Here is a 19,072-nt window from a genome sequence, read left to right on the forward strand (position 1 = left end):
TCCATTATGTATACGTAGCATAAAGAAGATCTCTTAAGACCCCGTTGTAAGCGTTCAAAGATGGTTTGAAAGGGATTTAAATACGACTCATTTGCAATAGAGCAAAAATCTCTAGACAAATGCTTTATATGCATTTAAAGATACACTGTGAATTTTTTCATGCTTAGAACATATTAAATAACAGAACAAAACTTTTTTTTTATATTTTTCTGATCCTACTTTGCGATATTTTCCTATCGAGGGAATTTCATTTTTATTTTTTTATTTCATTTATTTTTTTATTACTTTTTGGCGTAACTAATATTTAGATATTGTCTTCAAAAATAATAAATATATTTTTTTCGGAACTTATAAATTTAAAAAGTTAACTTGTTATAAATCGGTAGAAATTGGGTCTGTCAGTGTGTATTACAGACATTTAAATCTTATAAAAATTAATTTCTATCATGGGTAATGATATTGCGGATGCCTTGGCAAAACAAGGAGCGTCCAACCCTGTTGTTACCCTCGTAAACCACATTCCCCTATCTGACATTTTTCCATCATCAAAGATAGATCCCGTAGTGATATCATCGTAACACAGAATCCACTATGACATTCTCGTAACACAGAAATACACATTACACGACATTATTTTACTATTACCAAATTATAAATAATATTATATATCTTTATTTAAGAAAGTTTGTACATTACAACTATAAATGCATATTACGGTGTATATTGTCTATTGATTTGTAACTTTTTTTTAAGGTTATAAAATGAACAGAAAAATACATAAATAATATGATGAAGGTAAAGAAAATAAAAGTACAGTTAATTGAGGTTTATCAAATACCACCTCACTAGGCTAGCCTGTGTTGAGGAAGAATTTATCGAGTTAGTTCCTAACACCTTCGAACATACCTATACTTGTATTATGATGTATTCCCTCAATAAAGCGGTGACTTCAATAACTGCGAATTTGGGTGAATGCACCGGTAAAGGCCCTATTCTTATTTTTGATCCAAGTTTTTACATTATCTTTGAAATTTTTTTGTGAATCACATTGTTTTATACTGTCTGGAAGAATGTTGTAGAGTCTTGTCGGAAAGTATTTAAAGTTTCGTTGACCAAACGTAGTATGCTTTATCGGTATTTGTAGTAAGTTTTTGATGTTGCTTCGAGTACTTCGTGTATTTGAACTTTTTTCATAGTAATTATGTATATTTGAGTAAAATTATAAAAAAAACCTTTTTATTCAAGATTACCTCAGCAAGAGAGGCCTTCTACGCCGCCACGTTCGCCTCCCGCCACCTCGGAGCAGCCCCTCGATTTGAGCGCACGCCCCGGGGGCGCGGGCCCCTCGCTAGGGCCCCCGTCTCCTTCGGCGCTTGAAGCCCGACTGGCTGGCGTAAGAGGGGCTCCGATAGACCCTAAGATGTACAAGTAAGTTCTACGCTATCTACTTAAATGACTCCAAGTACTCTTTTCATCGTTTTTTATTTTTGGGGTATTATGCCATATCGCGCTTCCTTCTCCATTTTGTACAGGTAAAATAGGGTTTGATGAATTACAAAATTCGTGCATTCATGAAAATTTGTATAAATAAAGATCTGGAGAGTCCGCCCAAAATAGTGGTTGAACACTTCTCTAGGGGGAGGGATGGGGGGGAATTTTTGAAAAATACATGTTCACGAACATGTTTTCATTGATACTCAATCGGAGGAGACCACTTCCAAGAACACAGTAAGCTCAACACAGTATACAACGTAACATCGTGAAAATCTCAGATCAGTTTTCCTACACTAATGATTAACCACAAAGCTACGCACCAACCATCATACCTGCTGAATTTCTTCACCACAATTATTTTAGAAGAAGTTAGAAACTAGTTTAGAAGAACTAAACGCACAAGCAGACAGACGCGGATATCGACTTTATTTTGTACTATTTAGTTAGTGTTAATAATTTCTCAATGCCATAAAAATTTTAAATACTTTGCACCATATTAATTCTGACCTGTTGTGTGTAAGCCATAAAATATGATAAAAACTTTTCAATGATATAATAAGCTAAAATAACTTACACCAGATTAATTTTGACCTGTTGTATGACAGCCATGTTATATAAAAATAATTACTTCATAATAAATAATGATTGCTCTCACAGAATAGATCACGTAATGTATATTGTCTTTCAGTTTGATCTGGCGTTATTTCTGTATGTCAATTAATTAATCATGTTGGTTGTTGATCAACCCGAAATTTATGTGACGAACGGTCAACAGTATATTGCAAGCATTTATTTACTCAGGCTACATTTTGGCGATATAAATACAAAAATAATATCCACCCAGATGTTTCTTTTATGCTTTTGATTTGCACATGTTGGTCTATTCATATTTATGCCCAAAAATACCATAATACAAATATTTAATATTTCATATTTGTAGCAAATATGAATTTTTGACCGTGCCAACAATTTCGAAACTTCAAATAATCGTAATTTTGTATTGTTCTCTAAAGTTTTATCCCGTTATACCTCAATGAAGCAGTTTGTCAACAGGATGTACATGTTCAATTATATATAATTTAAATATGTATACATAATATTATTACTAATTAAAACAAATTTCTCAGGTGTGTAAATTTTAAGCTCAGAATTCCCATTGATTACATTAATTATGTCAATTTGATGAATCAATTGCATTTAATAACACTCTCTGACAGGAGAATTATTTCATACCTGGTTGTGTTACACAGCGTCATTAACAACTTAATTGACAGTCCTGCCATCTTTGCCACTATTAAATTCCGTGTGCCGACTAGGAATACTAGTCAAAATATAATATTATTCTGCAATACATACACAACTAACTATTAGACACACCTATTGACCAATAGGATGATCTGGGCAACAAGTAAGGGTGTAATATTGATATATTTATTGACTCCAATTATATAACTAAGCGTAATCTATACTAGTACTCTGTTGAATCCTACAATTTAGAGTAGCGTTGGTAATGTAGTTTTAGTGTTTTGTCTTACAATAGTTTTGTTCTAATTTCTATTTTATTTTATGTTACTCTTACGTTTTACTAATACCGTTTCAAATATACATAATTTTTTTAAAAATATATTCTCATATTACTTGTAATCACAATTTTACATTTGTGTATTCATAAATCTATTTTGTACATACTTTATAATGGATTACATCTATATACTGTTAGTATTTCCTATATAATACAGATATTCTCCTATATACACTGCATCACGTATCACTTTTATGTAAAAGACTTTTTAGACGTATAAATAAATAAATAAATAAAAATATACATAATATTTCTGCTACTTGCAAGATATTCAGATTATTATTATTGGCACACATAATCTAAAATAACACTTAATTTACATCGTAATGATGATTCGTGATGATTAGTATAAAGTATTTCTACTTATGAAGAATGTTTCCGGCATATATCTGAATCGATTTGGGAATTTACAATTTTTTTGTGTTACTTGGCAACGTGTTAAATAAAATTTAAAGTAACTAAACATAAATTTATACTGACTTGGTACACGGTGTCCGAAAACTAGCGGCACAAGCGCGAAACTGATGAGTACACCTACGTCACGTAGAGAACCTAAAAAAACCATTTTAAGCCTTTTAATTTATTTTTGCACTCTTTTCTGCACACTAAAGGGATAAAAAACTTTTTTTAACCTGATCTACGCTTTGATGCATTTAAAAAGACAACAAAAAAGCTGATAGTAGCTCTCCGTAGTGATTTAACCTTTTGAATTTTATCACAAAGATTAGAACTCAAGGTAATCAATAACGAAAACTCAAATCAAAAAAGTTATGACAATAAGTCGACGCGTAATTGGATGTCAATTTACCACTTCTGACGGTCACAAATAAGAATCGAACCGGATGGTCGGGTGGTTAAGACGCTGTCCCGATAAGACAAGAGATCCTGGATTAGAGTGGTGTCAAAACCATAGATAAAATATATCCGAGCTAATATGTCTGCTTTGATTCATAAATACATGATGTCCGGAAACTCATGGTTTATTTTATTTTATTTTTATTTTATTTTATTTATTTATTGTGAAAAATAGTATATTCCATTTACATTTCACAAATAACAGTTTATAAATTACAGTTTATAAGAAGTCAGTTCATACATTTATTTGCATGGGTAAATACATCAATACTATCTGATTAACCAGATTTGTTAAATAGTATGCTTATTGCCGTCTTAAATTCTCTTTGGTTCAAATTGAAAATGTCAATCACAGAAGAAATGTGATTTAACAAAGTAGTTATTCTTCCCAAAGGCATGATCATTGGTAGGTTGGTCCTGCCCCTTGGAAAAATAAATAAACTGTGCTGTCTAGCTCTGATGAAATTATCAGGGACATAAAAAGAAATTCGTTCCAGAATATCTGGATTGCAAATGTGCCCATTTAGCAGCTTGTGCGCCACTAACACCATTGCAATATTTCTCCTAACGTCTAGACGTTCTACCTCCTTTGCAAAAATATTTTTGTGATAAATATTCGTTGGAATTTCGAAAAAGGTTATTTTTATTTTTTACTTCTACCATCATATATTTAGACCCGGACATCCTGTACAAAGATTAACCTGAAGGAAAACTTTTTTTTAAAGCTTCGAAAACAGAGTTCCTTGGAAACATGTTATAATTTCGGTAGAAATTTTGAATGTGAGGTAGTAACTAAAAAAATTAAAACAAATTTTTAAATACACTCTTTGACGTAAAGATTTCCATAAATAAGAATTTGATCTAATATTTTAAATCATTTCCTCTCAAACATCACAGACTTCTCGCGAATCATCAAATGCCAAAAGGTCGTTAAAACAATTAAATAACAACATGTTCAATGTTCATACGGTAGCACCGTGTAATACCAAACCATATTTTGCTCATGTTTTGAAGTTTATCTTCGGTTTATGGAGGACCATTAAATCCAAATGACTTTGGACTTTGAATTGCTGAAATTGAACCCTAAAATTTTACATCCAACCTACCGGGAATTAATAAAAACACCAGTCTTCAATATTTTTCAGAAACAACGAGAATTATGAACGACAGAGAACTCACTAAATGAGTAGTTACGATATAATAATAATATTTGGATGATTTGTATAGCGCCGTTTTGGTGTAAAATCACCTCAAGGGCGCTGTACAAATATATAATACATTTCTACGATCATCTATGTTATTACTAGCTTCATATACTGAACAGACTATGCAATAATTACAATAGCGTATTATCCAAGGTTGATATTTTCAGTTGTGAACTTACCAAATACAAGAGGTCCAAAAAAGAATATTTCTCTGATGGTTTGTGAATAATGTTTATATCTTTGTTATGATTTTTTATTTTTTTTTTATTTAGTAGCTATATTATACATTTTTTTTACATTTTTATAAGAATATATATATAAAAAATAGATGTTGATTATATTCATAGTACTCCTCACTAGGAGATCCTGTGCTGAGGGGGACTAGGTTTTGGATAAGTTATTCAGCGACTTCTACGGTATGACTCCATGTTTTGGGTAAGGGTCTCCAGAAACTTCTACGACGATGTTTTAAATATGCTAGTAAGTTCTTTTTCCGGTAATTCCTTAAACCAAGATTTAATGTTCTTAATGCGGTTGTTTTTTGTTTTGATTTGTTTGATACTAAGTGGGAGTTTGTTATATACCTTTACTGCTAAAAATTCAGAGCTTCTTTGTCCAAAGGTAGAGTTACACTTTGGTATAGTTAGTATCTCTGTATGTTTGGCTCTGGTTTTATGAGTATGTGAGGTGTTTTCCTGAGAATTATTTTTGAGGTGTTGTACCAAAATGTTTTTGGCATAGATTTTCTGTATGCTTGGAACGTCAAATTGTTTAAAAATTTCTGTTGTTGACGTCCTTATAGCAACCTTTAGTATGGTCTTTATGATGCAATTCTGAGTTACCTTCAGCTGTTTTATATGTTTTGATACTGCTGAGCCCCATCCTATTATTCCATATTCCAATTTGGAGTGGCATAAAGCATAGTAAACTCTCTTTAAATCCCTAGCTGACAAAATGTTCCGTAATTTTTTTAAGAAGTAGATGAGTTTAGTTAACATTTTTGAAGTTCGATCAATGTGTGAATCCCAGTGTAGTTTATCGTCAATTTCAATACCAAGATATTTTATGCTTTTGGTTTGAGTTATAATCGAGCAGGAACATTTGATTTATATCTACAACCTCTCTCCATGGCTATAATGTTTCGTTTTATACAATCTTTTATTTTGAATAAATTTTTTAATTCATATTCCTTTCTCACAAATGTATTTACTTATTCCATATTATTCTGTCTCAGTAGAGGTAATGTCACAAGGAGGAAAACCATAATTGGTTTTATTTTACTATATAATACTTATGTACAAACTAATTAAATGTAAACTGTCGATTTCCCGAAAATTAATAAATAAATAAACAAATATGAAGATAATAAACAGTGCCATACTTATCTGGTAGGTAACTTGACATTAACACTTAATTAACATTAACTAATTGTTTATTAGCAAAATTTAGATACAGGATTTGGGACATGATTGGAAAATTGTGGATATAAATGTTAGTTTCAAAAGGTTACACAGAGAATTTATGTTTATGTGAAACCGCACAAGAGGCATAACTGCTCTCAACCATCCGGAGCGGGTGAGGCTATGGCATCCCCAACTAGGGAAGTTGTGAGGCTGAAGGTAGTGGGGAGGGGAAGGAAATGGGGAAGAAGAATGTGGTGGGGTAAATGGCTATTCGGATCTGGTCACCAAACATGGCTTAAGCCATTTCAAGAAACTTTTCAATTTTGAATGTTGGTCTTACACCAGGGCGGTACTGAGAGTATATTCTAAATAACTTGTATCCAAATGCATCTTCTCAAACGATCTTAAATATTGTTCTTAACTATCATCGGTTTACTTCTTCTTCTTCTAAGGCTATTTATTCTCCACTCATCTCACATCTGCTCTTCTAACATCTAACGCGAGCTCATAAAAACAGCATTATTTCTAAAAATGAAAGTAAAAAAATCCTTATCAATTCCAACGGTACTTGTGTGTATGCATTTCGCAAGAGACAAATTATTGTTTCGCAGAAAAAAATAATAAAAAGTTCCAGTCAGACTATGATAAGACCAATCGTTCTGGCAGCCGTGGCGGTGCATTGACCTTTATGTGAGCCAACGGTGCTGCGCTTATATCAACTAAATAATGCATTTTATTGCACTGAATCAAGCAATCTAATAAAATTTATTCCACAAGTACACACTCAAACAAGGCAATGAAAACAAATATTGCGAAAAGATGCGTTTTTCATGAGTTATGAGATAGCTGTATCCATTCAACATATCATTTATTTTAATATACACGGTGTCCGGACACCCGTAGTATAAACGGAAATTAATTGAATCTACATTAGAGGTGTGCCTAATATAACGTTAACAGGTATGGATAACATAGTATCTTCAAATAATGGCATACCTGTTACTCTAGTACCGCAAAACATAGTATTGAATAACTTCCCGTTATTTTATAAGTCGACTAGTCGACCGTTCTGACATGGAACGGTTGACTTGTAAAATAACTGAATAACTAAATAATTCGAATAACGAACGGAACGGAATAACAAAATTATGAAATAATGTTAACTTTTTGGAACTTGGAAGTCCCAAGTTCTAAGAAGGTAAGAACGTAATTCGGGTAATTCCCGATCACCGAAGATATACGAAGTATTGTTTGATAATTTCGTTATCCCGTTCCTTTCGTTAGTGGCATTATTTACTTATTATATACTATTTTAAATGTCTCGGATTGATTTGTGGCTTCGAGAATAAATTCTGTAAAAAAATTAAAAGTTTATGATTTTTTAATAGCTAAATCCTAAAAATATGTGATAAAAATATATGATAAAATATAGTTGGATTCATTGCCTAGATATCAATTTAATCAGTTTTGTGTGTCTCCATATTCAAATTCGGCGGTAAGATATTTTTAATGTGGAATGAACTTTTTTCAATGTCAAGCAATCAAGGAGAATATTTTTTATCTCTGTAATCGCACCAGTGGTAAAAATATATATATTTTATTTGAGGTATTTATTCAAAATTAATTCAACAATTTTATGTACTTCATAATGTATATGCAACCTAACTGTCACTAGAAAAGTGCAAAGCAATAAAAATCATCAAATTATAAAAAATATTTATTTTATGCTCCTCTCCTGCCCTAATATGAATATAACATATTATAACATTTCATTATCAACTCAGCCGCTCGGCCCCAGCAACGAATAACGGTGCCGTTCGTTATTACGTATCTACAAGCTTATCCAAATTCTTGGAATACTATGTTATTAAATAACAGGTATGATATTATGTTATTGGGTTGGGGTGTTATTTGTTATATTAGGTATCGGAAAAGAACCGTTATTCACACCTCTAATCTACATCACATTTGCAGTCGATTTTGTGGTATAACATCTTAACTTATATAACGTCAGAGATCAAAATAAGGTGCAGATTCTCCAAAATAGAGCAATCAGAATAATATGTTTAGTATTTAATTATTGAAGACAATATTGGCGATTCGTATACAAAAATCTGAAACAGAAAAATTAGAAAAAGATACGGTCACATCTAGGACTCGAGCCCAGGACTCTTGCCTTGCCGGGACACCGCTCTACCAACTGAGCTAATGGGACCCTATCTCCTTCAGTCATATTTAACTGTAACTGAAATATTTGCAGCAAGCTCCACAGTAGTAGATACTTTTGAAACGATGCTTGAAATGGCTTTACCCATGTTTGGCGACCAGATCTAAATAGCCAGCTACTTCTGCACCTATCTATTCCCCATCTCCTTCCCTTCCCTGTTACTTTCAACCCCAACATATCCCAATTTGGAATGCCATAATGTCACTATCACCAGACTGTTAGTGGCAGTTTCGACTTTTGTACAGTACTCACATTTAGAAAAAATATATTTAAAACAAGCCTAGATAATTGTATTATTGAATATTACGCGTAGCATATTACGAAAACAAAATAAATTTTTTTTAAATAAAATTCTTAAGCAATTAAAAAATACGTTCTTAAGCCATTAAAAAAATACGTACTTTAGCCATAAAAATACGCACTGAAGCCATTCAAGATACTACTTTAGCCATTGAAAATACTATTAGCATCACGTGGTTCGTTCTAATTTCGTCCGTTAAAATATCGTAAATCACATTAGTTAAAACCACAATAATAATCGGTTAGTGAAATATTTTCGACTCTTTGCGTTAGTAAAAAGTTATACATATTTTTTTAAATGCTATCAGCAAATACATTATCAGCTTTTCAAAATACAAGGAAAGTGTGACCAACCACTATCATCAAATAATCTGATGTAGCCAGTGATATAAAACTCATAAACGTTAAATATCAAACTTTTTTTGGTTTTTTTTCAAATTTTTTTTTTTAAACATAACCTTACCCGGATTACAAAATTATTGTTACTCGGCAGAAATTTTTTTCAAATTTCAATTTGTATTGATATTTCAGGCGACTAATTGTTGCTTATAATAATTCGTTTAACTTAGACTATGTTTCAGTAAATATTATTTTTTTAAATTTGAAATCGTCTTGTTTATTTGGACTCAAGATTCGTAGTGGTTTTTTTTTCAACTTGTAGTACCTACTTACGTGCATTAAGAAAGCTAAAAAAAATACTGATAATATAGTGATTTTTGAACAAATTGTATAATTCCTTATTTTATTTTTTTGTATGTTACATTTATCAAAAAATCTTATGATTTCAGAGCAAATTTTGGTTTTGATTTATTAAATAAGAGAAAATTAGAAAATACTTTTTTTATTGTTCACATAATGACTACTTGATAAGCGGAAAATATTGCTTCTGCAATCCCGGTTTTAACAGCATTACCAATACTTTTAAGAGATTCTTAATAAATTAGCGATGCTCATTTTTCTTCGTACGGTGGTCGGCAATCTGCATTTCGACTCATAGGACTCCGATAAAAGTCTATGTACCCGAAGCAAGGTAAATTTTATCTGTGAGTGAAATTGATGAAACTTTATCAAATATCCTGGCCTTCCATTGTCTTGTCTTGGGCCTAGAAGTCAACAAGAGACAACATTTTTTCTTTCAAATCGGTGTAGATCACATTTCTATCAGTTAATTAATATCTTCAGAGATTTGAAATAAATTGTTTTTCGTAAAAATTGATGGCGTGCGTGTGGCGTCGAGAAAATAATCTAGATTTTTCTCGACGCCACATGCGTAATAATTTATGGTGCCAATCTTTAGTAAAATATATCAATGGCAAGAATGAAAAAAATAACAGGCCAACGATCGCATGTTTGGTACCGCAAATGTGACCCAAAAACTACCTAAGGTCGATGTTCTATTACCACAAATGTCACCCAAAAATATGTCTAAAATTCATGAATTAATAATTTCTTTGAGTTGGGGTGACCTATAAAGCACTGACAACAAAAGATATTCAAGTTTCGTAAAGCCAGAGCTTACCATAAGAGATTTTTTGTTTGCTTCAGCTTATCGATTTTCTACTTTATTGTTATGATTATAATAATAATAATGATTTATTGTCTTCTTTTCTTAGTAACATATAGAGATAATGATATCCTCACTGGGATCTCCCGTGCTGAGGTTTTCATTTACATATTATAATTTAATTATAAGAAATTAATATTACAACAAAGTAACAAATGAATTTGATTATAAACATAAATCATGTAGTATAATTTTATTTTTTTTATAATTTTAAAATAAGTAAGATAGTGTTTTTTTGTATAGTTCAGTTTAGTAGATTCGGTTATAGTCTGTGTTTGATATCAGTATATTTTCTATTTCAGATCTCCCTATATTAAGTATCCAGCTTTTATTTGAGACTTAAATGTTATAATGTTGAGGTTTTTTGAGTAAGAGTGATATTTTATTGTAGAGTTTAATACTAGAAGCTTTTTTGCCCAAAAGTTGTATTAGTGGTTATTTGTTGGATTTTTTATTACGTCAAATGTTTCATTTGTAAACTTTTAGAGAAGAGTATTGAAAACTCTAAGTATTATTTACATCGAACGTTTATTCATCATTAAAAATCACAAATTTTATAAGTCTATTTTATTAGTAAACTGGTGCAACACTCTCGGGTACTAATTAGCAATTGGTAACTTGTTCACTAGTGCCATTTTTATTTGGTGTTCAATCACCGTATTGTTTGTGTGGCGTCATTATCCACCACAATATTCTGCCGTCTGTTTCACGGGACATTAACCCTTCTTGTGATTAAATTGTTTATTGTTTTTATTCAGCATCGTGTTTTTTTGTTATCTAAATTGTTATTTTTATTATTATTGTAGTCATTCATTATTTTAAGTTTTGACTTGGACCATTGAACTTTAGAAGATCTGGCGTTACGATGAAAGTTGTGAGAAAATTTTTTAAAAAATATCAATTAACATAGTAATATACGCTTTGCAAACAAATGTATTTTTTAACGAATTTTGAATGCCATTAATAGTTTTATAAAAATGATTTGCACAGTGGAAAATAGGCAAGATTTTTTGCAATAAGCTGAGTGAGGTCGTCTAGGATTCAAATTTAAATATAAAAAACAACCGTGTTTGGTGATCAAATCTTCCTCTTTCCCATCTCCTTCATATCTTTTTACCCTTCAGCCTCACAACAATACTCGAGGATACCATAGTATCACTGACTTTGAGACTGTTATGCGGTATTCATTTTTTTTTTAATTGTTACTTATCCACTTATGTCTATGGACTATTTGTTTTCCTTCTGATTTCCCTCCAATAACCCATCTGACCAAACCAACTCCTTTACTCTTGTCACTCTGTGAAAATGGAATATACGCTAATATATAGGAATATAATGCAGAACCTACCTATCTTAACTTAACCTCATATTAAAATAGTAATGTTTGCTTTAAAGTATGCTTGATTTATTATATTGTTGGTGTCTTAAAAGAAATATTACAATATTCATTGTGTCCCGAAACTCATAGTACAAATCGTCATGATTTTTTTTAAATATTTTTCGACATTAAAGCTTTTGGGGCCAGGTCTTTGCTTTGGCGCATTTTAAAAGATATTAAACAGCCAATTTATATTCCCTAGCGATCAACTTTCTCAAATTTGTCCTAAAAATACCAAATTAGGATTTGATTTAATGAAAACATAAGCTCAAATAAATAAAATTAAATAAAAACAACTTAAAAATATACTGAAAATGTGATGTAGATTTTCCAGTTTCCCTACTTTTGTACTATGAGTTTCCGGACACCGTCTACAGTGGTTATTAGCGAAGAACTTTCAAAACCTTTCTCATCCGCTTCTTTTCCTATTTTCCAGTTCCAAAGCATTTTCAAATAAGTAAGAAATAGTTTTTAAAATAGATTTAAACTTTTTGCAAGTTAAAGATTCAAATGTTTTGAACAAATTAACCAATTTATGATTAAATTTATAGTGTCCAATCCTTCGTTTGGTTATGGGAAACCGCACAAGAGACCCAACTGCTCCCAAAGTCTTGAGCCAGTGAGACTATCCCCAATTAAGTGTATGCTATGAGTATCTGGCTATTCAGATCTGGTCACCAAACACGGCCAAAGCCATTTCAAGCAACGTTTCAATTCTGAATGGTTGTCTTACACCAGGGCTATACTAAAAATATCTTCAATTCTGAAACGTGACACAAGTACACTTTATATTATTTTAAATGAATAATTTGTGTAAAGAACATAAATTAATCAAATAAAATTTACTTGCGCACGCCGGGATTTGCACACCTTACCCCTCGACCATGGTTGTTTTACCAACACAAATTTTTCTATCACAGCTCTCATCATTTATTGTCATGTTTAATTCAATATCCTCTATTTTTACTCTTTGTAAACTATAATCAATTAAATGATATCACAGACTAAGCTATTATATCGTGAAAGTCTCTTTAATAACATCACGTAATTGTGAAGTTTTCAAAAATATTTTTTAACATTTTCTACGATTAACATATCGAAGAAAAACATAAATTATACATACAGGTCATCGTAATTCAAGCGTAATTCTAGAGTGGAAAATACTGTCAGTATCGCCCTGGTGTAAGACCACAATTCAGAATTTAAAATTTGCTTGAAATGGTTTAGCCATGTTTGGTGACCAGGTTTGAATAGCCAGGCACTCTCCCACCTTCAAGTTATTTATCCTTTTACCTATACATATAGGCACGGACAAAATAACGTCTATATCAAATTTTCTTTTCTCTTTATTCATTTTACGAACATAAACAATCTTAATATAAATATAATATACAGCAGAAGATGGACAAAATCATTTCATTTATAAATACAGAAGAGAATGGACAAAATCATACCATTTATAAATACAGAAGAGGATGGACAAAATCATATTATTTATAAATACGGAAGAGGGTGGACAAAATCATACCATTTATAAATACAGAAAATGATGGACAAAATCACATCATTTATAAATACAGAAGATGATGGACAAAATCATATCATTTATAAATACAGAAGAGGATAGATAAAATCATATCATTTATAAATATAGAAGAGGATGGACAAAATCATACCATTTATAAATTTATAAATACAGAAGATGATGGACAAAATCATATCATTTATAAATACAGAAGAGGATGGACAAAATCATACCACTTATAAATGTTCAAGGATTGGTTGATTTAGTAATATTCATTTTTTGATAATTACCAATTACTCGTAGTACATATGGTTTTCTGGAAATGGCCTTTGAGGATTTTGCCATAGGTAGATATTCATTATCATTCTACTTCGAGTAACTCAATTTTATTTACAAACTAGCTGTACCGCACAACGCTTTGCTGCGGTTCTGTATGTCTGTGCAGATAAATAAACAATAGCGCGTGTTGCTTTAAGTTAAGCGGGAATTTAAACCTAATCGCCATCTGCGTAAGGGTCGTTATTGATAGCGGCTCAATTTAAAATATTACACGACGTAGTGCATCGCCTTAAATGTTATTTCGTAGATTTATTCAAATTCTTTCAGCTAAAAAGAACTATATTATTCTTTCTAACACTATTTTAATCATATTTCTCACCATAATAAGAAATGAAACAGCTTAACTTGTATCGGGCTTGGATTATATCTCTCAAAAAGAATCAAAAATATACATACAGCTACAAGTAACATGTTGTACAACAAATATTTCTAAGCGAATACCGTCTGGAGCCAGAGGGATAATCGCATAGCCAATTTGGGTATGTTGTGAAGCTGGAGGAAGTGGGCAAAAAGAGAGAGGGAAGAAGAAGGTCGGGAATTACCTGGCTTTTTACATCTTTTACTAAACACGGATTATACCCATATCAAGCAACGTTTCGATTCTGATTGGAGGTCTTTCACCAGAGTTGGTACCTACTCATCTATTACTCTGATTGCTAACGAACTGTTGTGACTCCCAGTGTCCAAAAACTCTTCAATGAAAACATAACACCGTAGAATTTTATATGTGATCATCAGAGATGTGCTTTATTTCAAATAAATCTATTTCAAATGGAAATGCTTTTCTAAAAACCATTTTGCATTTTGCATTTTAAATGCTTTTCTCGATGCATTTTCCATTTGAAATGCTTATTTGCAACATTCTTCCTACTATCTCCATTCATCTTTTTTCATAAGCCCCAAATATCAGTCGGTCCTCAACCTCGCTATGAGAGATAATTTACATTTGTCAAGTTGCTCCCTGGTAGAAGCCCTGGTAATTGAGTGATACCATTACAAAAAATACTGATTCAAATACTGAAAATGGGGCCATGACGCTGTAATATTAAATGTTAGATAGCAGTTTCTATGTTTTTACGTTGGCAACATAAGTCCCGCGCAAATTTTTTGTGGTTTCATAATCTATAGTCGTGGTGTTTTTGGATTTACCATCATGTAATATATTTTTCTACATTGATGTCCATTATTAAATGACAAAATTGTTTAAAAATTCTATAATTATTTTAATGGTTTGATCTGAGAAACCATTTTGCATTTTCAATGCATTTTGAAAATAGGTATTTTGCATTTAAAATGCTTTTCTAAAAACCATTTTGCATTTTGCATTTTCAAATGGAGAAATTTTGACCCATTTCCATTTTGCATTTCAAATGGTTTTGGTTACCCATTTTAAACATCTCTGGTGATCATTATAATTGTGCTCCGACAGCCAGAAGGCCATTGTCCTTAATTAATTTTCTTTAATTCTGAGGTTCTAATCTTGGATAGCAAGGGTATTCATATACCTCTGAATCTCTGTATTATCGACAGTTCTACATTACCACTACAAGGGCCATCTGTGAAAATCACATCAAACTAATATCAAAGATACCACAGGAACCAACCGTTTTTAACTTAGAGGTCGCCTAAAAAACTTTAAAGCACAAAATGGCGTGTACCTACGAGATGAACGATAACCGATGTACTCTATCGACTTCAAGATGAGCTCCCACATCCCTACTGCGTGCCACATCTATATATCATCTACCATACACGATACACACGACAAAGATATATGCTCACAGACACAAATACTTCATTTTACGATTCTGCCAAAACTCAACATCACAACTGCCATTATACAAATAATTCAACACTCCTCACACATCAACACCAAACCTGCCTTTAATTCCGACATACACCGGTATAAAACACGAAATCAAATACATTTATCGTCATCTACTTACACGACTAAATTTGTAATGAACTCCTTAAAATAAAAATCATTATAAGCAATAATTAGTCGCTTGAAATATCCATAAAAATTGAAAATATCTAGAAATGCCACCGGCAAGAAATATTTTCAATTTGTATGGATATTTCAAGCGACTAATTATTGCTTATAATAATTTGTTGATCCTTTGTGCTATGCATAAAACACCTTGTCTTATAAACATTAGTTTATCATTAAAAACCTTGTCTTTAAACATTAGTTTATCACTAAAAACCTTGTCTTATAAACATTGGTTTATCATTAAAAACCTTTTCTTTTAAACATTAGTTTATCACTAAAAACCTTGTCTTATAAACATTAGTTTATCATTAAAAACCTTGTCTTTTAAACATTAGTTTATCACTAAAAACCTTGTCTTATAAACATTAGTTTATCATTAAAAACCTTGTCTTTTAAACATTAGTTTATCACTAAAAACCTTGTCTTATAAACATTAGTTTATCATTAAAAACCTTGTCTTTTAAACATTAGTTTATCACTAAAAACCTTGTCCTATAAACATTAGTTTATCATTAAAAACCTTCTCTTCTAAACATTAGTTTATCACTAAAAACCTTTTCTTATAAACATTAGTTTATCATTAAAAACCTTGTCTTATAAACATTAGTTTATCATTAAAAACCTTCTCTCCTAAACATTAGTTTATCACTAAAAACCTTTTCTTATAAACATTAGTTTATCATTAAAAACCTTGTCTTATAAACATTAGTTTAATCTTATAAAAAATAATCTTTACAATACATCACATATGCGCAATTCAAAGCATTACGTATCTAAAACTTTCAGTAACAAACAATAAAATATTGGCAAAATCTCTTAGAAGATATTTCTCAGTAGCTTTATTAACAAATGACACAATCATTCTTCGGAACTCTAATTTCTGTATATTTTTCGTATCTATGAAATATTTTTCAATTAAGTCTGTTAAGTTTGTATTAAAATCTATATACACTTTTCATTAAACCATCTTTTGAACTCTTATACTTATGTAAAATAATTTCCTCTTAATTGTACAATGTTGTCTTTCCAGAAGTGAGTTTTATAATACACAATATTATAGTACTGACAGTAAAAAAGCTACCTACTGCCTCCTGGCAAAATAAAACTAGTTAACTCAACGATTAAAATAACAATTTTCGTTTCCAATTTGTGCGTATGGCTAAAAATCCGATATGTGTGATTGAAAAAATGAATTCTGGAAGTTTGAAAACGTGCGAAAATGTAAATATGAATGCGTGCGATAGAATGGGATTCCGGGTATCGGACTGTTGAACAAATATTGGCCTTTTGTACAAACTAAACTCATTTTAAATTTCATCAGAAGTTGTACAGTGTCACTGTTTCGGAATTTTGTTCCTCTCTCCGAAATTTTGCAGCTAGTGTTTGCATTATACAGCTGGTCGACTGGGAAAAGGCAGAATAAATTAAAGTAAAACAAAAATAAATCTTCCGAGAAAAAATAAATGCTGCCGACAGGAATTAAACCCGCACATTCTGATTTCCGATCAGGTGCATGGTAAGGTAATGGTTAAAATTAAGAAATGGACGCGTTTTTTACACTATCTTTAAATGGGATGTTTCATTATATTATTATTTTAAGGGATGCTGTATGGAAGGTCCTTTTTATTGGGAAAGGAAGGAGGGGACATCTAGAGCGGAAGAACGAAGAAAGGAGTGCAAGGAAAATATATAACGCTAATTCAATGTTAAGGCGAAGCTTAATGCTAAACCACTATTTTGATTAATCTTTATAACGAATTGGTGTACATTATGAATGCCAAAAACATGCTTTAGATAAATCGAAGGTTTTCCTATCGTTTCGCTTGACTAGAATACAAATAAAATAGTAAATTACTCAATAAAAAATATAAATGTAAGCTACTAAAATATCCGTGACAGTTTCACTTGATTAACTTTTTTGCTTTCTCATAAAATTATTTACAAAATAAATAAAAACCGGTTTTGTGTTTGAAATCGAACGTTTCTAGACTCCACTTGTCAAGCGATTTTAGTGCCTTTTACCTACAATATAAGGTATACCAAGAATATATACATTTTTGGCTTGTAGCTTCCTCTTAAAAGAAGCTGAGACGCTCGAGAAAGAGATGGCACGTTTGAGTGAATCAAATACTTGAGTCTAGTCGTGTCAAGAGTCAGCATGTATGAATGATACGAGGTATGAATGTGAATGAAGCAAGAAGTGTGCCAAGACAGAGTTGTGCGGCAGTCCATCCTCTCCACCTATCCCTGCGAGGAAAGAATTGATGGATAGTTAGTTAGTTTATCATTTATTTTCATCTTATATCAAAATATCCTCGAACATGGAAATAATCGACAGAGAGTGCTGTTAAAAAAATTGAAATGAGCGTAACTTCACAATCATTCCGTTAAAGTACAAATCATACAAATATAATAACTGCCTGAATTTAGTCCGCCTTGGTTGCCTCTAAAGGCAACAGATCATAAATTCTGCAATCTTTCTCGAATAAAATATCACAATTATTATTAAACGTAATGGGTAATTTTTAAATCTTCTGTAAAATTTTATAATAATTGTGAGTTATTACCTTTCAGCTATCAGTCAATGCAGAATATTAAACAAGATTGGTTGCATACAAAAAAGGGATCCCTTTGAGAATTATCGTCGTGTTAATATGTAAATTAGATATACAAGCCAATAATAAAAAAGTGTAACTCAATATAATCAATTTTAATGGAGTTTTATTCCATGGTAATAAGGTTCGGATATAGACAACATTGTCATCTGTGCTTATTCCATATTAGAGGTTGCCGGCTCGACTCCCAAAGTTGTCAAAAGGTTATTAATTTATTGACGTTCACATATTTTAAATAAAGTTTAAATTACTTGGCATGTTTTATTTTGGTAAGACAACATTACATCAGTACGAAAAAAAAATCAAACAGAGGCAGCTACATATATTAGGTTGGGTTAGGTTAGATGTGGTTCATAGGTTAGGTTATGTAATGAATGGCAAGTATAACAACGTGCTTTATATACGATATAATTCATTTTATCAAAAGCTGAAATGAACCGAGAATCGGCATTAATGGGGAAATTCAATTGACAATAACTTAAAATGTCAACAAATACCTCATTTGACAAGAATATGAAACAGTCCAACCTTGGTGTTCAATTTATTTGTCACACACTTCGGATTTTCAAATCATTTGTCACATAATTGCATA

The 19,072-nt window shown here is 31.4% G+C and overlaps 1 protein-coding gene across 2 annotated transcripts in view; it reads left to right on the top strand.

The window, feature by feature from the left end:
• Nucleotides 1-19,072, top strand: part of Eip93F (Ecdysone-induced protein 93F) — a 134,851-nt gene that overhangs the window by 101,073 nt on the left and 14,706 nt on the right. For both annotated transcript variants that reach the window (XM_089646903.1, XM_089646904.1), the window contains one exon: nucleotides 1,246-1,428. In XM_089646903.1, coding sequence (XP_089503029.1) covers nucleotides 1,246-1,428 — 183 coding nt within the window. The remainder of the gene's footprint in view (nucleotides 1-1,245; nucleotides 1,429-19,072) is intronic.

The sequence above is a fragment of the Hesperophylax consimilis genome, chromosome 25, assembly GCF_061612785.1.
Source record: "Hesperophylax consimilis isolate HC1 chromosome 25, BYU_Hcon_1.0, whole genome shotgun sequence".
Taxonomy (NCBI): domain Eukaryota; kingdom Metazoa; phylum Arthropoda; class Insecta; order Trichoptera; family Limnephilidae; genus Hesperophylax; species Hesperophylax consimilis.